This window comes from Mus caroli, unplaced genomic scaffold (genome assembly GCF_978045245.1).
Source record: "Mus caroli unplaced genomic scaffold, Mus_caroli_1 scaffold_11, whole genome shotgun sequence".
Taxonomy (NCBI): domain Eukaryota; kingdom Metazoa; phylum Chordata; class Mammalia; order Rodentia; family Muridae; genus Mus; species Mus caroli.
In genome coordinates, this window is record NW_028227266.1 from 22,626,319 (window position 1) to 22,652,600 (window position 26,282).

Genomic DNA, 26,282 nt, shown 5'->3' on the forward strand with positions numbered 1-26,282 from the left:
CACACACAGGCACACTCTAACACACACACATAAACGTAAAAGAAATTAATATAAAAATAGTTATGGCTTAGAGCATCTGCTGTTGGCTATTCTCTGTGTTTAGCCTCCTGAGGAAGTTCCCTTCTTTGACACCATCTCTCTACCCTATTGTCCAATTCTAGATTCCAAAACTTGTTCAGTTCAGTACAGTCAGTTACTATCTCTCTCATACTGCATTCAAAGGTCTCAAGACTTAAGTGTCAGATGTAATTCACCCATCTCCATTTCCATTGTCCTCCGGAATGACATGTTCCCTCCAGTTCCCAGTCTTAGCACTGAGGTGAGGTTTCTCATACCCAACCATTTCTCATAGTTCATTCAAAAAAACTCCACTGAGATGGTGCATACTCAGGAGGCTGTGGCAGGAGAATCATAAATTCAAGCCAGCCTAGGTTACATAATGAGACCCTGTTTCAAATAAAACAGCAACAGAAGGAGCCTCCTAGCTTTGTCTGGTATCCTTCTACTGGGCTGTATAGCATGTGCTCACCAACGGGTGGATGTCATCATCTGGTTTGTTCATCAGATATAGTGCTTTAAGACAAAGGCTCCCCTTGCTTCTCAGTGTCTCCCAGTAGTGCCTTGTATGTAAGGCAGGATTAAGTGTTTTGTTCATGTGATGATACGTATGTCGTCATGTGACACTCATGGATTTATCAGATACTATCCTATACCATGCACTGTAGTTCTTAATAGTCTTCCTTTTACTAAGGTATAATCTTCATGAACGTTTGCCTGGCTGTAGAGTTGGGAGTTTTACCTTTAAGTGTGTTATAACCCTTATACAACCTTTACACTGCAGTCTTAGGGAGCATTGTAGAAGAGGGAGCTGGAGGAGTGTAAGATTCAGAGAATCTTGTCTGCTGCAAGATAGCTTCAGATATGTAGGACAGGAAGCTCCACCCCTGAAATTTCTGCAAAACTTAAATAAGAACAACACAATGCTAACACCAGCTGTCATGCAATTGGGGGGACTCACAATATGCCACCCCTAGATAGAGGGCTATGTGAAATTAATGGCTGATGTGTGTGTGTGTGTGTGTGTGTGTGTGTGTGAGAGAGAGAGAGAGAGAGAGAGAGAGAGAGAGAATCAGTCTCAGTCTCTCACTCTCCCCCATAGATATTCCAATCCCAAGTGGTCAGCCCTAAACACATACACATATGAGCAACACTCAGTGAACTCATCCTGTGTTTGTGTGTGTGTGTGTGTGTGTGTGTGTAACAATAATAAAGAAGAGTTCATGAGTCTGAAAGAGAATTGGGGGGTTTGGAAGGAGGGGGAGGAGGGAAGGGTAGAAATGATGTAAATACACTAATCATGTATGGAATTCTCCAACAACAACAACAACAAAAAAGACCTATAGAGTGTTCTTGTCCATGTCCTCAGGGGCTACTGAGGTCTGCTGAGTTTGTGGCTCTGAGCTACCCAGACTGCCATTGGCCTTTGGCTTTCCTCTGATGTGGTGGCACTTGTCTTCACCACGGGAGAGTGCACTCTCCGCACAGCCTCTCCTAGTCCTCTTAGAGACTTCACTGTGGCAGCTGTCACTCTTGTAAAAGACAGTGCTCTCCAGCACATTGCCCCCTTATGTGGCAGGACTTAACTGTGTGTATTCTAGGTGCTTCCAAGGATTGCTTGTGCTCTAACCTGGCCACTGAGATTCTTTCTGAACCACATCAGTGAATCAGTGCTGGTAGCTGATGTCTGTGCTTTCCCGATCTTTAAGTGGGGTACAGGAAAAGGAAGGGCTGTTCATGGCCGTGTTCATCTGCCTGGGCTCTGCAGCTCTCAGAGAATGCTGATTAGGTACCAGGCTTCCCGAAGAACGTGCTCTTGAGACCCCGATCCACACTGGAACGTGGGAGAGTCTAAATATCACCCACTCCTGTCTCCGGGCATGTGTGACTAAGCAGCACTTTTGTTCCTTACAGCCCTTGAGGGCAGGGACATTATTGTGTTCACATGGATCCCCCACCCCAAGTATCTACAGCTGGAGATATTCCATGGCTATTTGTGAAGTAGCAGAAGGAAGGAGGGACAGAAGATGGGGCAGAATTGAAAACAACATATCAGATGATCTGCCAGAGTAGGAATTTAGATGGTATCAGATGGAAGATTTGGTAAATAGGTTTTCTGCTCCTAGATATGCATGAAATTGCTCCCCAGGGTGTACCCGGTGTGTTAGAAGATTGGATATCATTAGTACTGGTAAAAATAGCCAAGTCTTGAGGAGCACCCAACATTAGAAATAGCAGTGGGATAGCATATAATGGGACATCTGAGGACACAGAGCCTGAAGGTCTCAGGGGGAAGAGTCCTAGCTTGCTGAAGGGCCCTATGCATCAAGTCCTGGAACAGCCACCTAACTTGCTCCTATTTTGGGGTGCAGACTGTCTGGATTGAGGGGCTCATCACCATCATTTCTTGGATCCCAGAGACCCTTTCATCTTGAGATTAGGTTTTAAATGTGAGAATTTCTGTCTTTTTTTCTGCCCTTTCTCAATGACACTAGGGCTGCTATTTGTTTCAGAGCAGATGTTGAGTGGGTTTGAACTTGCTATCATCTGTAGTTGATTGGCTATGGTTTGCTAGGGTGTTGAGAAGGATTCTAAAGTTTAGTTTAGGTTCAGTGGAGGGAAGTTCCTTGAAAAGTGGCAAGGGCAGGGATGGCTGGAGAGGAGCCATGTGGATGTCACCCCTGTTCTAGAGAGTGGGGAGTAGTAGCTGAGCGTTGGTGGGGGTGATTTTCATTTCATTTCCCCCCAGAGATTTCCCTTGGTGCTCTTCAATGGGTTCAATGTGGTATCTTTGTAGAAGGAGATAAAAAGAATTCAGAGACTTCCCAGCTTCCACATCTAACTTGGTATCTGATATTGGACACTAGATCACAAACAGGCAGGAACAGGAGGCTATGTAACACCCCCCTCCAGAGGGAATGTTTCCCAGTAGTTATTTCAGAGGCAATTTAAGCTTTTGTAACTTGAGCTGTGACTGGTACTCCCAACTTAGCACATAAAATTGTTGCTCACATGGCTAGAATCTTGGCTTTGTGCATTGGCAGTCAGAATGGCTGAGGAGGGACCAATGGCTTCGAGCCACCTCAGGGTGTATTTCATTAACAGCCATGTTTAGTGGCTTTTGCCCAGGGTGAATTTGTCCAGGTACTTCCTTTAAGGCATTGTCTTTTTCATGTGGAGAAACGGAGGAATGACTGGAATGTATGAATTTTCAAAGTAACTTGGGCCTAGGGCCTCTTGGGCCATGAAGTTAGCAGATATTTTTTGAATGTTTTACACATGTCTGCTGTAGACGTTGCAAGGGAAACTATGAGCAACAACATGTGATTCCCTCAGCCTTAAAGTGTTTCAGTAGTTGGAGAAGATAAATGGAAGTACCACAGCAAATAATACTTTAAAAAAGAGTGGTAAGCATCCTGAAGGAAACAGAAACCCTCCACGGTGGTTGACCAGAGAAGCTCCTTGGAGATAGTCCAAAGAGTCACTAAGTCTGAGAAGCAGCTGAAGCAAATCTGTGGAGGATGGAAGAGAAGTCAGGGCTAGTGGAGAGATGCCCTGAGGCGATCTATTAGCACCCATATCGTGGATGGAGATGGTAGTGGATTTATTATAGCCTCAAAGGCATCCGTTGCTTCTCTTAGAGGTTACAGGATTCAGTCATTGGGTTCAGTCAAGGCTCCAGGCCCTAACTGGAAGCCGTAACAGTGTCCACTCGTCTTGGCATCTTTGGGTATTCTCTCCTGGCAAGGCTATTTTGGTCTCTTTAGGAAGCCTTCTGTGGTGTCTGTAAAACCAGGATTCCCTTAGAATCTCTGTTTATCCACTCAGAACAGTTCACCTTATATTCTAACTTCATCGTGGCTTCTAAGCAGCCTGGAACTCTGCACATGTTCTCATGCATACAGTGAGGCACCATCAGTGCCTGATGAGCAATATATAATGTTTACACTTCGACCATTATTACAGAAAGACCGTGAGTGAAGGTTAATACTAAGTATGAGTAATTGTTGACTTCTATATTCCTCAGAATTTAGTCTTTGCGTGAAACAGTGATCAGTCACTGTAAGGACGCTGTGTGCTAACAAACTATGTGTAACCAAAGTTACCATTTTAACCAATGGTAAGCACGCAGTTGCTGTCGTAAGCACATTTGCAGTGATGTGTCACCACCACCATCTAACTCCAAACTGGACCTTCATACAAGAAAAAGCCATTCCAGTTAAACAGTAACTCCCCATACCCCTTCAGACCCAGGAAAGAAACACTCGTCTTTCTGTCTTTATCAATTTGGCTATTCTTGCTACCTCATGTAAGTGAAATTAGCCAGTCTATCTTTATGTCATGATTTATTTCACTGAGCATTTCAAGGTGCATCTGTGATCTCTATTGTATATATAACAGAATATCCTTCCTCTTAAGGAGGGATAATACATACATGCACATATGTATACCCACATGAATATGTGCATACACACATTCATACCTGCACACACAACAATGTGCACATACAGAGACACATATAGACACAGACATACACACAGACACAGATACACACTTGCACACACACACATGCACATACATACAGACACACACATATATACATGCACACATGCACGCATTCCGACACACAGACACACACTTAGACATTGACACACAGACATAGACACACAAACACATAGACACACATGCACATACACAGACCCAGACACACACAGACACTCAGATGTGTACATATGCACAGACATGCACAGATAGACACACACACAAAAACACATGCACACATGTACATACATACATACACACATAGACATACACAGATACACAGACACATATACACACTCACACATGCATGCATACTGACACACAGACATAGACACAGAAATGCACATGTACACACACATGCACACACACACACACACACACACACACACCACTTTGTGTTTGTCCATTTATCTGCTGGTGCACATTTGGGTTGTTTCCATCTTTGGGTTATGAGGACTATCGTGAACACGATGTGCAAATTCCTTTTCAAGTCCCGACTTTCAACTTCTACTGAAAATAGTAGTGCCGAATCTTGTGGTAAAGCTACTTTTAGACTTTAGAACCATTTTAAATATATTTGCGACAGTCAGTTTACATCAAACAAAGTCACCTTCCGGTAGGAGGTGACATGGGCTGAGATTTTGCATTCTTCTTTTTCGACCCATGTGATGATGCTTGCTGACATGAAATGACTCGTTTTAAGTATGCCTTTATTTTATTTTTTACAGCATCAAACTTCTAGCTGTGCAAGAGCTGCTTGACAAAGAGGCCCTGGAAAAGGTAAATATTTTGTTTTTCCTGCTACACAGAAGAATTCTGCTCCCTGACCAGAGGCAGCCCTTACTGCAGAAGCAGTCTGCTCCTTCCTATTCTCCTGCAGTGAGCCCTGCAGACTTTCAATCCAAGCTCCGAGTACTCACACTGCATTTGCCCTTGCAGACCCAAGCATGCTCTGTTCCTTCCAGGCTCTGGGAAAGCCGAGGCTTGCTGATCACAAGCCAGGCCACCCTCTGTAGAAGGATTCCTGCGCTTCTAAGCTGCTGGAGCAAGAGGCCTCCTGTATGCCAGGCTTCAAGCTTGCTGTCTCCTCTTGGTTTCACATTCAATCGTCTGAGTATAGAGATGAAGGGACTGAGGTCCAGCTATACTTGGTCACCAGCCCAAGGCAAATGGACTCAGTGGAAGAGTGAAGATGTGAACTTCTTTAAAAGATGTGACTGTGGCAGTGTTCTTTTAGTGGTTTAGCTATTGTTGTATATTATAATATATTAGGCTGTTGCCGAAGACAGGGAAATCACCTCCACCCTTGTGCTTTGGGAGACATCTGGTGCATTTTGCCATGTTCAAGTCAACTGGAACTGACAATCTTTTACTTGTGGATTCTGGTTCTGGGTTTAAAGAGGAATGGGTTTAGTAATGCAGGCTACGCCAGTACTGAGGAGGCCAGGCCCTAAGTGCCATTGTGGGAGCTATTGTACTCCTGCAGTACATTCCCCTCAGCTAGCTCAGGACTCTTCCTTCACATGTAGTTGCAGACATTGATTATAATCTATAGGTTGACATAAATGTAAGTTGTTAGAGAGATAAACATCCAATGGTACTTTTTTTAAGGAACATAAAATGTTTGGACCAGTGCTGAGTGTCTTGGTATTATAACGAAGGAAGTCTTTAAAGTCGGTATCAGGCAGTGCTGTGAAGGGTAGGGAGTGGCCTGAGCTTTGAAACTCCATTCAGCCTCTTTTCCATGAGGGGTGAGACAAGGACACCGGTTCCATTGGACCTTAGAATGGCAAGATGTGAGGCAAATGAGTTAATGTAGCCAAATGGCTCTCTAGATATGAAAGCACTCTGCTCATATCAAGGCTTAATTATTCATGTAAATTCTTCATACACATCCAGCTATTAAAACATGCTATGATGACTATAAAAGCTATCAGTGGGACAAATGACAGCCTTGAGGGTGGATGGCAGATTAGATAATGGTACTAAAGTAGCCATAACTTTTCCAGAAGCTGATGGCTTTTTTGTGATCATGTAAGAGAATGGCCTGGTCTGTAGGAATCACAGGAAGGAACACAGGAAAGAATCTAATCACTCATTCTGAAAAGATTCCAAAGACAGTGGAGAGAAAGAAGGAGAGGGGTGAGAGGAAAGGGAAAGGGAGAGAAGAGAGGAAGGGGGAAGGGGGAGGAAAGGAGGAAGGGAGGGAAGGAGAGAGAGAAGGAGAGAGGGAGGGACAGACGGAGGGAGGGAGGGAGGGAGAGAGGGGGAGAGAGAGAGAGAGAGAGAGAGGATGAGAGAGAGAGAAAGAAGAGGAGGAGGAGGAGGGATATAGATGAGACAAAATACAAACCATTGATTTTGCTGTGTAGGCAGGTATATGAGGTTTCTTTGTATGTCTTTGAAGCTTTAAAAGGCTCTCCCCCATTTCCTTTGTAGTAGTATTCACTAAACCTGTGTGTTTTACTTCCTGATTTTGAAAAAGTTAGAAAAAAAAATCTTCGCATACATGGCACTTCCACATCCAGTGCATCAGTATAATAAAAATACAGGCAGCAAAAATACCAGTTATGTCTTTGAAGTGGTTACTGTCCAATTTAGAGAGGCCACATAGCCAGACCAATTCAGGGCACCAGAGCTTGCAAAATGGATCAGAGAGGTAGTATTGGGCTTGCAGTGGCTGGCTGCCAGCCAGTGAGCCATTGTGCCACCCTGAGAACCAAGCTTCCATGGCTCTGCTCCAAAACTTGCCTTCTCCTTCCTCCTTGAATTATCTTGGGTTACTTATTCTCTGTGCCTCAGGTTTGCAGCTGAAAAATGAAAGTCATAATCCTTCATTCACAAAGCTTTAGAAGAGAGTTAAGTGGGCTGTCTAGGGAAAGGTGTTCAGTAGGACATCTGGGTCTCAGTGATCTCCAGAAGTTAGCTTCTCTATATCTATTCCCTTGTCCCCATCCACCTCCAGCTGGCCTCCTCTTCCTCCCATCATCCGTCTTCCCTTCCTGTAAGCCTGATGGTGGGCTTGCATCATCCCATCTTGACAGATAGGGCCATCGAAGTATATGCAGGGACTGATGGGGAGGGAGCCAAGGTCTTGCAGTTCCTCTTCTCTCTTCTGTGCAGTTGTCTCCTCATCCTCATTCATTCCGCAAGTGTGGGGGTTTCTGCCTGTTAGGCAAGTAGTAAACATTCTTAGAACTGCTCAGAAACAGCCCAGTGGTTATGCACTTGGTATCCAGTTTTTATATGTTGAGTGAATCTTGACATATTGTCTAGATTGGTACTTTTTTTTTTTTTTAATTGTTGTTTTGTTTTTGTAGTAAGATTGGTTCAGTGATTTGTTGATATGTAAGATATGTTCCTTGAAGAGCCTCATGGATCATATTTTTCCTTTGTGGTCAGGCTAGAAAGCCACTGAGAAAAGTGTGTGGTAAACCCAGCTTTGCCATTCAGCATTGTCACTGGGCCACTAGCTCTGGAAGCTCATTAGGAATGCAGAACTTTGACCTTTAGCTCAGACCCACTGAGTCAGAGCCACTCACTGCAGAGAACCCAGGTGACTGACTAGTGCGCATTAAAGTCTCCAAGAACTGTTCAGGAGAGGGTTGTTTACCATCCCCGCAGTGATTATTGAGTAGCCTGTGATAGTCAGAAACCCATTCGATTGCACAAATTGTGCTTCTATGTCCAGTGAAGCTCCTTTGGGAGGTGTATGTTCTAGTTGTAGATTTCTCTTTGGGTGTGGCATCCGCACGAGTATGCAAGCACACATACTTGTTTAGAAGGCAGAGCAGAATTGGGGAGGGGACTTTCTCTGTTGCTATCTGCCTTAATGCTTTGAGACAGAGGCTCTCATGGAATCAGAGCCTTGCAGTTTCTGCTTGTCTGGCCAGTTAGCCATTGAGCTTCTGGGATTTGCCTGTCTTTGCTATAGGGCTTTGGTCACAGATATGAGCAACCATGCCTGATGTCTTAGTTAGGGTTTTATTGCTGTGAATAGATGCTATGACCATGGCAACTCTTATAAAGGAAAATATTTAATTGGGCCTGGCTCACCAGTTCAGGGGTTTAGTCCATTATTGTCATAAGGGGATACATGGCACATGCAGGCAGACATAATACTGGAGAGGGGGTTGAGACTTCAATATCTGGATCCATAAGCAGCAGGAAGAGAGTGATACTGAGCCTGGTTTCAGTTTCTGAAACCTCAAAGACTACTCCCAAAGACATACTCTTCCAACAAGGCCTCACCCCTAATAATGCCCTTCCCTCTGAGTCTATGGGGGCCATTTTCATTCAAAGCACCACACCTGACTTTTTTATGTGGATGCTGGAGTTTGAACTTAGGTCCTCATGCTTGCAAAGCAAGCACTCTTACCCAGCCTCTTGAAATCTCATTTATATCTCACTTTTCCTGCTAGTAATAGTCAGAGCCAACAGAGAAGTCACAGAAGTGCAGATTGCAAGCTTCAGACGCCTGTCACCCTGCTGATGTGGCATGGAAACCTGCCTTTGGAGTTTATAGTCACAGAATTTCTGAAACTTTACCATGTTGGAAACTGTGTCGTCAGTGTTTTTTTGTTTGTTTGTTTGTTTGTTTTTGGTTTTGTTTTTGTTTTTTGTTTTGTTTTGTTTTGTTTTTCGAGACAGGGTTTGTTTGTGTAGCCCTGGCTATCCTGGAACTCTGTAGACAAGGCTGGCCTCAATTAAATGTGTGTGCCACCATGCCCGACTTCTTCAGTCTTAACAGTAGGAGCCTGTGCGGACCTCCATTTTGGAAGGTGGTTGTAATTCTAAAAGTCCTTTTCTCTTACACAGGGACTGGCAATAGATCTGAATAGTAAAGGTTTGAGTTGCACAAAACACAACATGAAAGGTTGGCAGGGTCTGGAGGTCTTAGAAAAGGAGATTTCCAATGTCCTCTCCTTTACAGTCAGCCACTGTTAGCATAGTCTTAGTATTTTAGCTGAGGTTTTCCTGTTATGTAGAGAACCAAGAGCTGGGGCATCTTTCAGCCACACTGTGGCTCCCTGTGATTTGGAGGCTGGCAGAACATCATCCTGGAGGCCTGAGTCCCCTTCCTTACTTCTGATCTTGTTCTCCATGCTGCCTCCTATGTACACCCGATAGCTATGCTCATCAGAGCTGAACCCTGGCCACACTGTTGTTGGGGGCCGTTTTTTCTTTTACCCTGCATTCTATTTTCTCCACTTTCCTCAGTGCTCCTTACTAGGTTTGAGGCTCTTGTGAATTATCTGTCCTATTCAACATCAGAATTGGCATTCTGATAGAGGAATTGTGAACAGTGGTGACATCAATGGATAAACTTCCAAGCTTCCTATTTTGACTTTTTAAAGCCTCTTCCCCCCTGTGTTTGGTTTGGCTTTCTGGAGTCATGTGTAGCATTAGCTGACCTGGAACTACTGTATACACTGTACTTGGATGTGCAGTGATCCTTCTGCCTCTGCCTACTCAGTGCTGGGATTTCAGGCCTATGCCACAGCCTCAAGTTAGGGCTGCAGATTGGGGAGAAACTGTGGTTCTGAGTTTTTCTTTTTTATTTATTTTTCACAAATATTACAGAAGGCCCAGTTTCTGGATTAGACACAGCACTTTGCCAGTTATTTTAAAAATAAGTAACAAGCCATAAAATTATCAATCTAAGTTTTCTTATCCAGTTTTTATTAAAAAAATATTTGCCATAAGATTTATGCAGAATGCCTGGTGCCGACTCATGCAGGCCCTGTGCTTGCTATTTAAGTCTCTGTGAGCCCATAGGAGACCTACTTAGTTGATTCAGTGTGCCATGTTCTCCTGGTGTCCTTGACCCCTGTGACTCCTATAGTCTCTCCTCACACTCTTTGGCAGAGTTCCTAGATCTCTGAGGAGAGGAAACCTGATAGGGACCTCCAGTTTAGACTCTTCATCCTCGTAATGTCTGGCTGTGGGTCTCTATCTGCTCCTGTCTGCTGCCAGAGGAAGACTCTGACAGTGACTGGACAAGGCACCTATCCTAGGTCTCTGAGCTATCCAGTCTCTAGTTCCTGACCATGCAGACAGTATAGGGCATGGGATCCCTCTCCTGGCATGAACCTCAAGTTGTACAAGATATCTGGTTGGCCACTTCCACGAGTTCTGCACCACCATTGCCTCAACACATCTTGCAGGCAGGAAAGATTGTAGGGTTTTGTGGCTGGGTTAGTGTCCAGGTTTCTCTTTCCATAGTGTGTGAGTACCTTTTTGTGACAGAGACTAGAATGTAGTAGTGAAGGATCCTTGAAGGCATCAGCTCAATCTCTCTATGTTCAGTGAGCTGGATGGATGCAGCCTCCACTGTCATTCTTTTGAGAGCAACCCTCTGTCCTAGCATCAGCCTGGGTTGTTTAGGGATCTCTATGGGACCACCTCAGCCAACAACTCAACAGAATACAACTCAGTCCCACCCCTGGCTATAAAAGATGGCCATAGCCTCCATTACTAGGAATCCTCACTAAGATTACCCTCATTGATCTCATGAAGTATCTACTGCACTGACTTTTCATACTATACCCCCAAATTCTCCCCAATTCCAGCTGTCTCTTCCCACACTCTTTCCTTCCACCCCTTCCCTACATTATCCCTCCCACTACCATCACGATCTGCCCCCAGTTCACTTGCAAATTCTATTCTGTTTCCTATTACTGGGGAGATCTATGCGATCCTCTAGAGACTTCCTCTTACCTAACATCTCTGTGGACTATCTCTAATAGTCTGTGGATTGACTATTATTCCTTAACAGCTAATATCCACATCCATTATGGCTTTTGGCTTGGTATTTCTGTGAGACTCCTAACAGGGGAGTGAGTGATGTGTCTCTGACTCTTTTGCCTGTTCTTGGGACTCTTTTCCTCCTATTGGGTTGCCTTGTTCAGCCTCGACATGAAGGCTTTCTGCCTTGTCTTATTGTATCTTGTTTTGTTGTTTTTGGCTGTCATCTCTGGGAGGCTGGATCTGGGGGACAGAAGAGGTGTAGGGGAGAATTGGGAGGAGTGGAGGGTGGAGAAACTATGGTCAGGATGAATTATATGCGAGAAGAATCTCTTTTCAATACAAAAAAATAATACTCAAAAGACTTGTAAGGTTAAAAAAAAGTTCAGAGAAAGCATTATGGAACAATAAATAAATAAATAAGTGAAAAATTGTGGGAGATACACATAAAGAACTTTTCTGTCAATATTTTTTCTGAGCTTAATATATCCTCTAAGCCATTAATAACTTACTAAGTCTTCTCTGCTAACCCAAAGTTAGACTTGTCTCCATGGATTTCTTATTAAAAGAATATTATTAGAACCACGGTCAGGGTATCTGATATGTGTAAGTATTAAGGCCTGTGACATTTTTCTGAAACAATATTTATGTGTGCATGCATGTGTGTGTGCGCGCGAGCACGTGTTTCATGCCACACAATGCTTAGCTCCCAAGCACAGTGAGAACCATGCTTACCAGTTGCCCATCTGTGTTCTTTGCTTTTCGAGTAGGTAAGATCTTCTGTTTTCCTGAACTCAAGTCACTAAGACTGGTTTCCTAGGATTTAAAAACAGACTGATCTAATGAGTTTAAATGTGGCATTACATGAAAGGAAATAAAAATAGTTACAGCTTGATTTAGAAAGATCTATTTTTCTTCCCCCTAGTGGTCCTTTCCAACAGCTTCCTGCAAGGCTGCAGACAGTACTGTGGCCAGCCATTCTGGCTGGAGATCACCTTCACCCTGCCAAAACAGAGGGCAGCCATGAGCTGACCCTACTGTGATCAATGCCCACCTGTGAGCTTAGCCTTCCAGGCCACCCAACTCACAATTGTTGCCTGTTCTGTACCCTAGGCTGTCCCTCATTCATCAATCTCAGGTCAGCTGATCTGCTATGACATCACACTCAGTTTTTTTAGTGCTGAGCTTCAAGGGCATAGACAGGTTGAGTCCAGCTTGCTTATTATTATCAGTGAGAGGCCTACTGAGCAGGTTACCCATAATCTTAGTGTCTCCTATCCCCCAACCCCAGCATGCAGGGTTACAATTGTAACTACGTCATCAGAATTTTGTGAGATCTAAAGGGAATAACGTATGCAGCAAAAGAGATCATATATTAGTAAATGCCAGTGTGCCAGTGTCTACCCTACGCTGTCAGTGAGCTGCTGTTCTATCATTGTCACATTCATCATCCTTATCAGCCGTGCTGTCTCTTCCTCTCTTGAGAAGCTTAAGGTGAGCTTTACCACTGCCATCAGAACATGTTAAAGGGAAAGCCATAACCTTCCCCTGCCTCCATTTGCCAAACCTGGACAGTAAGATGACCGGTCCTCCTCCCTGCCGCTGTTGCCGCCATGAAATCTTAAAATACTGACTTTGAAATGCCACTCTTTGTCTGGTTTTCTGGTAGGTGGAACACATGATCTCTAAGCCCTGCTTTGGTGTTTTCTATGTGTGACAAGTGTATATTCGTTTTACCAGGAAGCCTGGGGTTCGGAAAATTCAACTTAATACAGTAGTCACTCTTCCAGCCAGAACCTCGTGCTAAGCAGCATTGGAATTAGAAGAGCATTGTTCCCCAGAGATTTTCAGAAGGAAGAGGAGACAAATGGTTTTTATATAGATGCGGGTGACTAAGCCCAGGATGTTAGCTTGGCTCCTGACAGTAATTGGGAGTCGTGTTTCAAATTCACTGAAATGCACATAGATAGTGGCTTCTGTTGTGATCTGGATTTGCAGTTAATTTAGCTTTTGTGAGTGCAGTGGCTGCTCTGTTTTTGAATTGTACTTTATACCAAAGATGGTAAAGTTATAAAACTTTACCCTTGAATGGTCTGTGTAGAACCACAATGTTTCAACTGAGGGAGACTTCTCAAACTACGTAAACCAACCCTACACATTTTTAAGAAAGTACACCGAGGCCAAGGTTATTGAGGTACCCTTCTCTCCCGGGCCATAACTGGCTTGTTAGTCAGGCAAAGGACATTTCCACCTAGTGTCTTGGCTTCCATATCCAGATGGTCACAGAACTGTAAAGAATGTATAGAATAATAAAGCACATAGAGTAGACACGCCCTGCATTTGGGCTAAAATACTTTCTGGAAAACATATCCTTTAAAAACATCAGTGTGAGATCCTTCGGATCTTCTGTGTTATCTTTCCTCTTTCACTTATTTCCTCATTAGTTGGAGCTTAATGTGAAGGCCATGTTGCAAGGTTGGTAGTCACAGTCTACGAAGGTTGTTTTTTTTCTCGCTGTGTTGAGCAGAGCTGTGTGTGGTCATAATTAATCTCACTGCCACGCTTTGCCTGGCAGGAAGATGCCCACACTAAAAAGACAGCAGAAATGGGGCTCCCATTGGAGGTTACAGTCTCCTGAGTGCAGTCCGACTCTGAGGGAGGCAGCTCCACTTTCCAGACTGCTCCCTGGGGTCTACCTACAAACCTTATGGCTGGGTACTGGAGTATCTTGGTGAATTGTAGGCTAGGCTCCATAGTATCTTTAAAGGAGGTGGTACTGGGTTTGTAACTCCAGGGTAAGCTGCTTGCCTATAGCAAGCATAAGGTCTAGCTTTAATCCCCAGTAGCAGCAAAAGAATGGGAGTAAATATCTGATTTCTCCTGATGTTTTGACATCCCCACAAGATACTATGTATATACTCAGGGGCTCACACTGTCCTATTGTTTCCCCATGTGGAGCTTTTAAAATCTCTTTAGCTTTATTAGTTATCAAAGGTAAGCATATACAAGTGAGAGGTTATTTTAAATTGGTCATATTAGCAAAAAACCATAGTATGTAAAGTTGAAGTTGCTAGAAGCAGCATGCTGGTCATATCTGTGGAGGGCAGGAGACAGGAGGCTGACCTTCAAACACATAATGGACTTCATTAGCCTCAGAGATGCCCCAACCCTTTGGCTAGGGCCTGTTCCTGGGAATGTCTCCTAATGGAACAGGCCATGAAGATAGATAAAAACACATTGCTACATGCTTTGCAATGGCGCACAAATGGAAGGCAGGTCATTATCATAGAGAATGGCTAGCTTTTAGAAAGGACTGCTTCAGTCATGGGTATTTGACTACCATAAATGGGGAAACGTTTAGACTGGTAGGAATGTGATACGCTTTTTATCAGAAAGGAAACTTTACTCCCACTGCTTTGATAAGAACTATGTGTAAATATATTTTTTGTTCCTTAAGCTGATGTTTACTGAGCCCCATCTCCTGTTAGACATTGTGCTAGTGGGTGTTTGCATCTGTGAACAAGACATTTTTCTTTCCTTACCTCAGGAAGTTCACTCTGTAACAGGCAAGGGGACCACCATTACCTGTTACACAGTTATTTAATTACAATAGTGTAATGAGAAAAGAAAAAAAACTCAAAACAAATCAGAAAAAGCAGGTTGTCAGGAAGGCGGCCATAACCTAGTGCTTTTATTGTATCCAGGAAATATGGGAAACATGTAATTTAGGAAGGTTCTTATTTTCCTTTATCATTGAGGTAATATTCCTGGATTAAACATCTTAAGACCTCTTTGGCAGCTGCCGTGGCAGGGGGGTGGGGAGGAGGAAGGAACAATAAGGTGGGAGCTCCATGGTCTCTGCAGGGTGGGGTGGTATAGAGATGGAACAGCCCTTCTAAACAGCCTGGCATCCTGTACACAGTGGGTCCTGGTAGAACACAGCAGCTTGTTGCCAATTGGTGGCTTAAATCTGGCCCATGGCTCTTCTTTGTGAGGTACCATTGGAATATAGGGATACCCACCATTTCACTTCCTGCCTGTGGCTGCTCTCATGCCACAAGGACAGAGTCCAGTGGTTGTAAATGCAGATAGTCTATCTGGCAGACCTCAGGTTATCTATGAGTTGGCTCTCTTTATTTGCTGTTTGCTGACTCATCTTCTAGATAAGTAGTATCTTTTAAGAATCACATGGGATGCCAGACAGTGGTGGCACATGCCTTTAATCCTAGCACTTGGGAGGCAGAGGCAGGCGGATTTCTGAGTTCGAGGACAGCCTGGTCTACGGAGTGAGTTCCGGGACAGCCAGGGCTATACAGAGAAACCCTGTCTCAAAAAACAAGAACAACAACAACAACAACAAAGAGTCACATGGGAACTACATACACTTATCTCAGAAAAATTCATGTATGAACCTTTTACACATGGTTGCATTCCCTTATTTCAGGAGCCTATGGGGCACCTCAAGGTCTTACTACTGGTGTAGGTAGGATTCATTTCTTCCCTCTAGGTATGTCCAGTCATTTCTTCTTTGTGGTTTTAATCGTGGGATGAATTTGCCAAAGGCCATGGAGCACAGTGCTTAGGTCAAGGAGAAAGATTCTGTGGTTAGATCTGGTCAGATTTTGTGTACTGTATCCTGCTGGTCCCAAAACATCATTCCTTCAGGTCTTCCTGTGACTTATAGACACTCACACAGTGGGGACTTTAAGGGGATATCTGGCTTCTAGAGTATCCATGCCCCCATTCTTAGCCACATCAGACATATTTAGGTCTCCTGAAACCTGAAGTGGGCTGAGACTTGACCTGCTGTCTTCTTTGCCTCTGCCCTGTTTCTCTTGGTTGGTACTTACTCAGATAAAAGTCTTAGTCACATAGCCAGGCTTCATCTCCTTCAGCATTCTTTGGGACTTAGGAGTGTGGCCCTTGTCTAATAAACATGTCAATCTAATACATTACCGTAGATAACTTCTTTCTAAGCACTTTTAACTATTGAGGATTTCTCTTTGGGGCCAGAGAGTAAGGGTGCTCCCTGCCAAGCCTGATGACCAGAGATAGATCAGTTCCTGGTGCTCTCTAGTAGAAAGAGCGAATTGATTCCTGGAAGTTGTTCTCTGACTTCCATAAGTGTGTAAGTGGATACAATACTCTCTCTCTCTCAAATAAAAATTTTACTTTTTATTATTAAAGATTATTGTTAAATTATTATGTTAAAGTGTTTGAATGTAATTAATTTTTGTTCACATATATTTTGATATTGAAAATACATTGATTTAGGCTTGAAATATCTTTTAATTTTGAGGGTATAACTGTATGGTCTTTCTATGCCTGTCACAGCTGTGAATATAGATATAAAGACTTATATTTATTAATTTTAGGTTTAGGTCCTATAACTTAGGCTTGTTCCCACCTAGCTCATAACTTAAATTATCCCATATATATTAATCTATGTTCTAGCACGTGGCTCATTGGTTACCTCTCCTTCACTCCTGCCCTGCTTCTTCCTCTGCATCTGGCAGGCAAATCTTCCACATTTGATTCTTTCCCTATCTCTGCCGGAAGTCCTGCCTATTCTCTCGTCCTTTGCTGCCAGTCTTTTATTAAACCAATCAGCAGGTGAGAGAGAGTGTGTTTACAAAATACGATCTATTCGAGGCTAACTTCCTCCTGTTCTATTAGATTTAGTGTATCTGGTTTTATGTTCAGGTCTTGGATCCACTTGGACTTGAGTTTTGTGCAGGGTAATAGATATGGATCTATTTGCATTCTTCTATATGTAGCCATCCAGTTAGACCAGCACCAATTTGTTTAAGATGCTCTCCCTTTTCTACTGAACCTTGTCTTCATGCTGGTCCCCCAACAACAGCAGGGGGCTGTCCCTAAATCTGATGCCTGTCTATGGATTCAGTTCCCCTAACTGGGCTGCCTTGACTGGTCTCAGTGGGAGAGGATGCGCCTAGTCCTGCAGTGACTTGATGGGGTGGGAGGAGTCATATGTCACTGGATCTATCTTTGAAAAATGTTTGAAGTTATAGAAGTATGAATTGGCAAGAAAAGAACATAAGTCGCCCTTGGAGCAAGTGTGGCCGGTCAGCTGAGCAGGAGTTTCATGGTGGCCATCTTCTGCTTTTCTGATTGTATTTTGTGGCTACTCCTCTGATGGTTAATTGGGTTTCCCGAATACTCCTAATGTTCCATTGTTCATATTAGTCTTCTAGTTAACCCTAGACTTACAGAGGAAATGAACAGAGATTGTATACATATGGGTCACTGATGTATGCAGAGCTCACAGCTGTGTCTATTAAAAAAAATAGCAACAGAGGCCAGTTCAGTCCTGCCTCAAGATCAGAGGAGCTTTGGCCCAATGGATATTGTTGAAGTCTAAATGTGCACAGGAGAGCTAGCTTTCCTTTGGCCTAGAGAAGTCAGTCCTCTGTGTTTCACTAAGACTTTTTCCCCCACCAACCTGAAAGAGTTTTGCTGGCCTGTCAGGATGACTCAGGACTTTGTGGCATTCCTAGGTCATGAACTGGCCACAACTTTTTTTGTTGCTGCCTTGCCCACCCTGAGATGTCTACCCCGTCTCTGCTATTTGTAGTCTCCACTTATGATCATGGTTGTGTACCTTATATCAGAATAACCTTTCCTCAGCTAACAATATAAACTGGGTAAGATACACTCAAGTATTGTGAGGTCCCAAAGGGCAGCTAAAATAGGCAGACACTGCAGGAGCTACAAGAGAGGCGGGAATGAGCACCAAGTAAGGTCGATTTCCCTGTGACTTATTCTAGCTCTCTACTCTGTGGGCAGCTAGTCTGTGGGCAGCCAGCTTCCCAGCAGATGCCTGGGGAGTAAGAACATTTTGCATGAGTTTGGGACTCCCAATTTTCTCTGTTGTTTTCTGTCTTCTGATGTTACTGCTTTCTTCTCCCTCTTTTGATTTAGCTTATTTTTCTTGGAGGCTTAGATTCTTCATTGGAACTCATTCTTCTCTGATGGTATAAAAAGGCCCCTGACTGTAAACTGATCTCTAATATGGCTGTAGACAGTTCCTTCCGCTTTAGCACATTGCCTTTCCAGTTTATCCGTGCCAAGGTCTTTACACTCCCTTATGATTCCCTGTTTAATCTTGTGGTAGGTCTAAGTGAATTGTCTAATTTCCACACATCTATAAATTCTCCGAACTTATTTTTCTTACCGAGTTCTTATTTCATTCCACCTTGTTGTAGTCAGGGGACGTGTTTTCTTTGACTTTTATCTTTGTAAATTTGTTGATCCATGGTTCCTAGCCCCGTGTATGGTTTGTCCGAATCGCTCCTGTGTGCCAAGTAGAAAGTGTGCATTACTAGATGTTTGGAGTGACTGTAGGCTTTGTTGATTCATGTTTCTGAATTATGTTACGTTCTTGTCAATCACCTGTCTACTCAAACCATCCATTTAACTATTGTTGGTGAATTACCTATTCCTTTAATTCTGTCAGTCTTTGGGTCAAGTATTTGGGGTTCTGTTATTAGGCTTACAATGATCACATCATTCCAATCCCTTGAACCTTTTATAATATATTGTCCTTTCATCATGTCTAATTTTTAGTAATTTTTTAAAGTCACATTTTCTTTTCCTTTCTTTTCTTTCTTTTTCTTTTTTTCTTTTCTTTTTCTTTTTCTTTTTCCTTTTCCTTTTCTTTTCCTTTTCCGTTTTCTTTTTCTTTTTCTTTTTCTTTTTCTTTTCCTTTTCCTTTTCCTTTTCCTTTTTCTTTTTCTTTTTCTTTTTCTTTTTCTTTTTCTTTTTCTTTTTCTTTTTTCCTTTTCCTTTTCCTTTTCCTTTTTCTTTTCCTTTTCCTTTTTCTTTTTCTTTTTCTTTTTCTTTTTCTTTTTCTTTTTCTTTTTCTTTTTCTTTTTCTTTTTCTTTTTCTTTTTCTTTTTCTTTTTCTTTTTCTTTTTCTTTTTCTTTTTCTTTTTCTTTTTCTTTTTCTTTTTCTTTTTCTTTTTCTTTTTCTTTTTCTTTTTCTGACAGGATTTCTCAATCCTGGCTGTCTAGGAACTCTCTCTGCAGACTAGGCTGGTCTCCCTAACTCAGAGACCCTCCTGCCTCTACATCCTGAGTGCTGGGCTGTGTGCACCACCACACTCAGCTGCAGTTCATTTTTCTGACCTTAGTGTAGTTCCTTCTTGCATCATATCCACTCTTTTACTCTTTCCCCTTTGGGTTTCAGTTGCCACTCTCAGATCCTGCAGATAGTTGAAGCTTATTTTTTATACATCCCTATTGTTCCTAGTGTTTTATGCATCTAGGCTTATGTTGTGAAGGCTGTCATTGAAGGGGAGGCTACCATTTCACCTGTGGTTTTCTCTTCTTTACTCTTTGTTGTTGATCCTGACTGCTCTGCTCTTAGGTATTAAGCAAATCCTTTTTCTATCATTTGTTTATTTTTTTCTTATTTACTGATTTTTTTTTTTGAGACAGGGTCTTATTATGCAGCCCAGACTAGCCTTGAACTTGGAGCAATCCTCCCATATCAAAGGATTATAGGCATAAGCCACCACATCCAGCTTTAAGTAAATATGTAGCATTGTTGTTTTTTTAAATTCTTTCTTTACATATTTTCTTATGTTTTTTTAGTAGTTTCATGATTTATCATGATATTTTAATTTATAAGGTCACACTAACTGCTTTCAAATTTTTATTGTCTCATACTTATGCTACCAATCCCCATAAGTGATAGGCACATCTGTGCGCCAGACCTCCATCCTCTCCTCTCCCTTTCACACTAGTGTTATGCACATCAATACATATTTGCAGCCAGACTGTGCATGGTTGTAATTCATATATATATATATATATATGTGTGTGTGTGTGTGTGTGTGTGTGTGTGTGTGTGTGGTGTGTCTTTTAGAGGATGCAAGAGATAGAGCAAGTATTTACTTGTAGATTAGCTGTGCGAATCCTACCTTACAGTCACACCTGATTTTTTTGTGCCTGTGGATTTGAGTTACTACTTAGTGTGATTCCTTATTCCAGAACATCATTATTTATTTCTAGCTCCCTTCTACTTTATTTCATTTTTTAAAATGGTGTAGGCATTACAATATAATTATATGTATATTCTTTTATACAGCCTGTCACCTCCACACACCATAACTCCGATATTGAAACCATGACCTTGTAGATGCTGAGTGCTCTGTTCAGCTGAGACACACTGCCCTAGTCACTGCAATCGCTTCTTAAATGAGCTAATGAAAGGGTAGAAATAGGCTCCCATAACAGCAACTACAATTGCATTTACAGGTGGTGCTTGTTTTTGTTTTTGTTTTAATTAAGGTCTCTGGTTAGTGTGAGATCATTTGCCTTTAGCCTAAATGTCGTATTTTTCAATTATTAAAATATAGTTATATCATTTTTCCCTTTCCCTCATCCAATTTCTCTCATTTCCCTCTTTTTTAAATTTATGGCTTCTTTTTCTTTATTATTGTTTATATATACACACACACACACACAAATGCATAAATATATATAAATAGACCATAGTCATAGTCATTTTGTTTAGTGTTGCACTCTTCCACTCTTAGCAGTCATTAGTTGCCAGTAATTCCTTGTCTAAGAGTGGGGCTCCATGAGATTTCTGCCTTCCATGATAGCGTGTCTATTGATCTAGTCATTGTTCAGGTTGAAGATGAGTGTAGCTTCCCTGTCATTTTTAGGTGACATTATCTCACAGCAGGCTTTTGGCTCTTTGCCTCCTACAATCCTTGTGAGCCTGAGGTAAAAGAGTGGTATGGTAGATGTATCCATTGGGGTTAGACACCCCATAATCTGTTGATCTTAGCATTGTGACCATTGTGGTTTTCTGTAATGGTGTTAATCTGTTGCAAAGAGAAGCTTCTTTGCGGAGGGGTGGGAGCTATACTTAGATGTGACATCAAGGTATGTTTTAAAATGCACTCAGGAATCACACTCATCTAATAAAGTGGCTGTGGTAGGTTCTCCTATAAAATTCATGACTTCCCCAGCCCCAAGTAGTTGTCTAGGTTTTTAGTCCCAGGCTCAATTTTTCTCTCCCATTGAGCTTTCAGTCCAGTTAAGAGGAATTGGTTACTGCCAGGACATGAGTGCCACTATTACTCATTTAGAGATAGCTAGCCATACTGGTTATAACTTTAAAGTATTGCTCATCAGATAAATCTCTCAGTGAAAGATTCACTTGTTTCTTTTGTTTGTCTACAAGTTTATTCCATCTTAGCTTTCGAGACACAGTTTTCCTGATTGTAAAATTAAATGGCTGTCATTTTCTTTCAGCACTGTATATCTGCCGTTTCTCTCCTTTCTTCCATCTCTTCCTTTCTTTCTTTCTTTCTTTCTGTTGGAACCCGACCCGCAGCTCACATGGACGAGTTTCACCTGGGAGGCAAGCCGGGGCTGAAAAGAGAGGGGAACTAGACAATCGAGAGAAAAATGGAGCGAAGTCAAGATTCCTGATCAAAGCTCAAATGTTTAATAGCAAATGTGCTTATAAAGGAGGGGGGGGGAGGCCCATTCCCACCAATCCATTCTTTGAGCCTGGAACCAGCTGCAGGTGAGGACACACAGGTTAGGGTTTAGTCTCCGGAATAGCTCAGTGTCCTCTCAGCAGGTAGCAGTGTCTCAGTGTCTTGAAGGAGAACAGAGGCAGTGGCTGAACAATAGAGTGATCTAGGGAGGAAGGCTCCACCCTAGGTAATCTCCTTAGTTGAGGTCAAGGTCTGGATCAGCCTGCTTTAGGCTGGGGGGCGGGGTTTACACCTTTCTTTCTTCTTCCAGAACAGGGCCTCGTGTAGCCCAGGCTAGCTTTGAAATGAATGTGTAGCCAAGGATGACCTTGACATTCTGATCTTCCTGTCCTCATCCTCCAAGTGTTGGGTTTCTGGTGTTTGCCATTGCTCCTGGCTTGAATATGTCATTTCACTGCCTTGGTCTCCATTGTTTTTGTGAAGTTCAGAAGTCTGTCTCACTGAGACCATGTGGCTTTTGACAGCTGCATATATTTTTAATACTGCCATGCTAACCAAATGAATTATTTGATCTATTAAGTTTCTTAAGAGTGACTCATACATACATATTTCCTTAGGGTCCTAAAGCTGCTCCTGCCTTAGTGACTGTGTTTTGTTTGTTTGTTTGAAATGTGCATTAAGACATTAGCTGCATAAAGTACAATGAAAGTTTCATGTGGTTTGAGCAAAGGGGAAAATGACAAGATATCAATATACTCCAGAAATGCCAAGGATTTTATAGTGAGCAGACATTGAATTTGCCTCTCAAATACTATATCTCAAAATCAGTTTAGTATATCTCACCTAGCATTTGTTTCAGTATATGTCTTGAATGTATGTATGGGTATGTGGGTTAGTGAGCATGTGGATAGCTGAATGACAGGGAGACGAACAGAAATAGAATATATTCGACTGCCACATAGAATCGTATTGCCGCTGCTGTTGTAGTGAAAATGTGTGAGAACTGCTGTGTTAGTTTGTTGGCTTGGGAGTGAGGTGCTGAGGGATTTGTCAGTATTAGAGGCTTCTGCTTGTCTTCACTTTTTAACAGGTCAGTGTTGGCTCTCACAGTAGGTGCACATAGCCAACACCTGTAGATGCTGGGAGAGCCATGTGGTACATGTTCTACAGTTTCCTGGCCATTTTAGTCTATTCTCAATGCTTGTCTCATCAGGAAATATAAACAATGGATTAGCCCTGGAGAGAACCTGAAATTCACTCTTTCTAGAAAGTTCTTAGGCTTTTCATGAATGATTCATTCATTGGTTTCTGAATACCGACTTTGTCTTCTTCAGAGTTTGGGATAGTTGGTCATTGAAAAGAAACAAAAGGTCAGACAGGTGGAACGGATTTTGCTGAGTTGCTAACACATCAGTGCCAGATGTTCTCAGTAGGTAAGATATCTGGACTGAGCTGGTTGTCAAAGTTTGCTTTGCCAGAAATAATTCAGAGGAGTGTTCTGATGAACTGTCAATTCTGCATTTAGGGTAAGTAATTCTTACAGCTGATAAAATATTTTCATTAACTTTCAAAGACATTGAAATGATGAATTTGGATCTTGAGATTCTAGATTCTTTGGAAAGTGTCCAGCCTGGTTTCAGAGATCTTGACCCACCTGGGTAGTGATTCACAAGTGTACACTGATACCTGGATGCAAGACCTCCCTCTGGGTCCTAGACTTGGTTTTCCCACCACACGCAACTGCTAAGGCAGATCGCCAGCATTTACTATACAAAGCATTAAACTGAAGAAGTTTGGGGGTTTTGCCTAAATGCTAATAATTGCATAAGTTGCTGGGGAAGGCAGGAAAACTCCCAAGGCTTCTAGGCTGTAGACTGTAGGATTGAATCAGAGCAAGTCTCCTGCCCCTCCTCTTCCTCAGCACTTGGCTGGAAGCCCCTGTGGAGACTCAGCAATTATCCATTGATGGTTTGCTTTCTCTCTGCCTCTTCACCCCCCCAGTTATGCACTTGTGAATATATGAATACAAATATGAATATGTTCATGAATAAGACATGGAACAAGAGTTTATGCTTCATTGCAGGGTGAGGCAGGGGTATTTTTGAGATTTTGGTAACAGCAGTTAGTGAGCTTTTCTTTTCTGAAAAAGAAATGGCAGAGAGTAGAAAGTGGGAAGTGCGTGCCTTCCGCACGAGTAAAGTTTAAGCCAATTAAGTGATATTTTTACCGTGGTTGGATGAAATTTCTAGAACACTGGAAAGAGAAATTAAATATAAAATTCTAATTTGGTTTCTCCAGTGTCATTGTTTCAGTTTCTTATTTATACTGTTTTCAGAGTGGCCCATCTATACTATCATTTATACAGAAAGCTTTGTCATCTGGAGGGGGATGTTCCATGACCCCTCTACACCAAGTCCCCAAATATTTGCATATATGCTACACATACACTTTTCTACTATTTAATCATGTTAAGATTACAGTACTTAATACAATACAAATACTATGTCAACAGTGATTGAATTGTTTGGGGAGTGATACTAAAATATGTCTGCACATGTTCAATATACACAAAAGTACTTTCTTCTGAATAATTTTAATGCATAATTGCTAGAATTTATAAATACAGATGCTGGATCCATGGGTATGGAGGGCCAACTGGGTTTGTTTCAGGAGGGAGCTGAGAGGCCTGGTGGACTTGAACAAACTTACTAGGGGCCTGACACACTAATATGAAGTGGCTTCCCACCCCATAGCATTATAATGGCGGCCACAAAACAAACCTTGCCCACTGTTGAGCTTGGTTTCAGTGCTCTTTTCCTAACCCTTTCTGTCCAGTTTGCATTCAGCCCACCCTCTCTGCCTATATCCTGGAAGGATCTAGAAAAGCCTTGTGAAACTAACATCACATAGTTTGGCAATGCACCTGGCCAGAAATTTAATGAGAAAGAAACTTAACTGAAAGATAGCATGGGAATTTGGCTTTGTGTTTCCCCATTAGCCTAGAAAATTGAAGAATTAATGGATCTCAGACGTTCTTCACTTCTTGCTGCCACCAAGCCTCTGGGAATGAAGAATTGTAGGTCTTTCTATCCTTTGCTGCCCACACAGGAAAGAATACTTAAAGCTACTCAGCAGAAAATAAGAAAAGTAAAGGCTTTCAAGAGCAGGATTTGGCATAATTAATATCTAAGTAGAAAAAACGTGAACTGTATTGCATTCCCCCACAGCCTTGCAGTCTTCATGTTATGATTATTGCTGAAGAAAGCAGGTCATATAAATACTGTTTAGAGTAGCTGAAGCCTGCCATTTCAGAAGAAAAATGACAACCAGAGCCGTTTCCCCAAGGCATCATAAGTGCTAATTCTGTTTAGTGTGACAGTTCCTAAATAACTCTTGGTCCCTCGCAGAAGCACGTGTAGGTAGTGCTGGGGCTCTGCAGTCTAGAGAGAGTCACAGAGGAAGCTAGTTTTCAGCATGTACAGACCAAGAAAATGTGTCTCTGGAGCTCGAAACCTATGTGGGTGTTCACAGAAGAGGCCCAGGAGCCAGTGTGAATGGCAGGCTGTGCTCTACTCCAAGGGAATTGTCTTTGGATTGGAGAGCTGGGACACTGAACCTTCCTCACATTTGCAATCTTCGTCTGGCTTCTCCTCTTCTTTCTCTTTCTCCTTACCCTTGCTCCTGCCATATCTGAATTTTGAATCCTCTGGGGTAAAAAGGCTCCATTTTAGTAGTTTTTACATCACTCCAATAGAAATTCCTGACCTGCATTTTTTTTTTTGCCTTTTTACTGATTCTTTGTGAATCACACATCATGAACCCCAATCCCTCTCATTTTCTCCTCCCCTCGTACCCACCCTACACTCTTGAGACCTCCCATCCAGCAGTGAAAAGAAAATCTTGTGGAATTGTAGTGTGTCACACAGTGTGCCCTTCTGTCCACACTTCTTTGCTTGCAAATGTTCATTGCAGTGACTCATTGGTCTGGTACATGACCTCTGGCTTCTGCTACTTTATCAATACTGGAACCTCACTAGGACTTCTCTCAGATATCATGTTGTCCTATGTTATAGTGATTTTGTAGTGTTGAATCTGCAGGACCAGCCCCTTCATGTGCTCCAGCAGTTCACTGATGGAGCAGATGTTGGGGTGGGCCAATTCCAAGCCCTGGACCTGGGTGCACGAGAGATCTGAGCTGGTCAGCCTGCTGGCTCGTCTGCTTCCACACCCTTGGAGCTGGCTCACCGGCAATCCTCATCTGAAACCAGGGCCAGCTCTTCTTATGTGCTCCCAGGCAAAGTGCAGGGCCCGGTCTCTGGAATGTTGCAGCTGGTGATAGACATGGCCAACTATCCCACTCTCATGACCCTGGGGCCAGCTCGCCTGACTGCCATAGATATCAAGAGATAAAGGAGGGGAAGAGGGCATCTCCCCCTTGTCTACACCACTGTAATA

General features: G+C 42.6%; 1 protein-coding gene across 1 annotated transcript in view; it reads left to right on the plus strand.

Moving 5' to 3' along the window:
- The window catches only part of Eepd1 (endonuclease/exonuclease/phosphatase family domain containing 1), a 116,329-nt gene that overhangs the window by 60,889 nt on the left and 29,158 nt on the right, over positions 1 to 26,282 (plus strand). Inside the window, exon 3 of the mRNA XM_021172058.2 lies at positions 5,328 to 5,379. Coding sequence (XP_021027717.1) covers positions 5,328 to 5,379 — 52 coding nt within the window. The remainder of the gene's footprint in view (positions 1 to 5,327; positions 5,380 to 26,282) is intronic.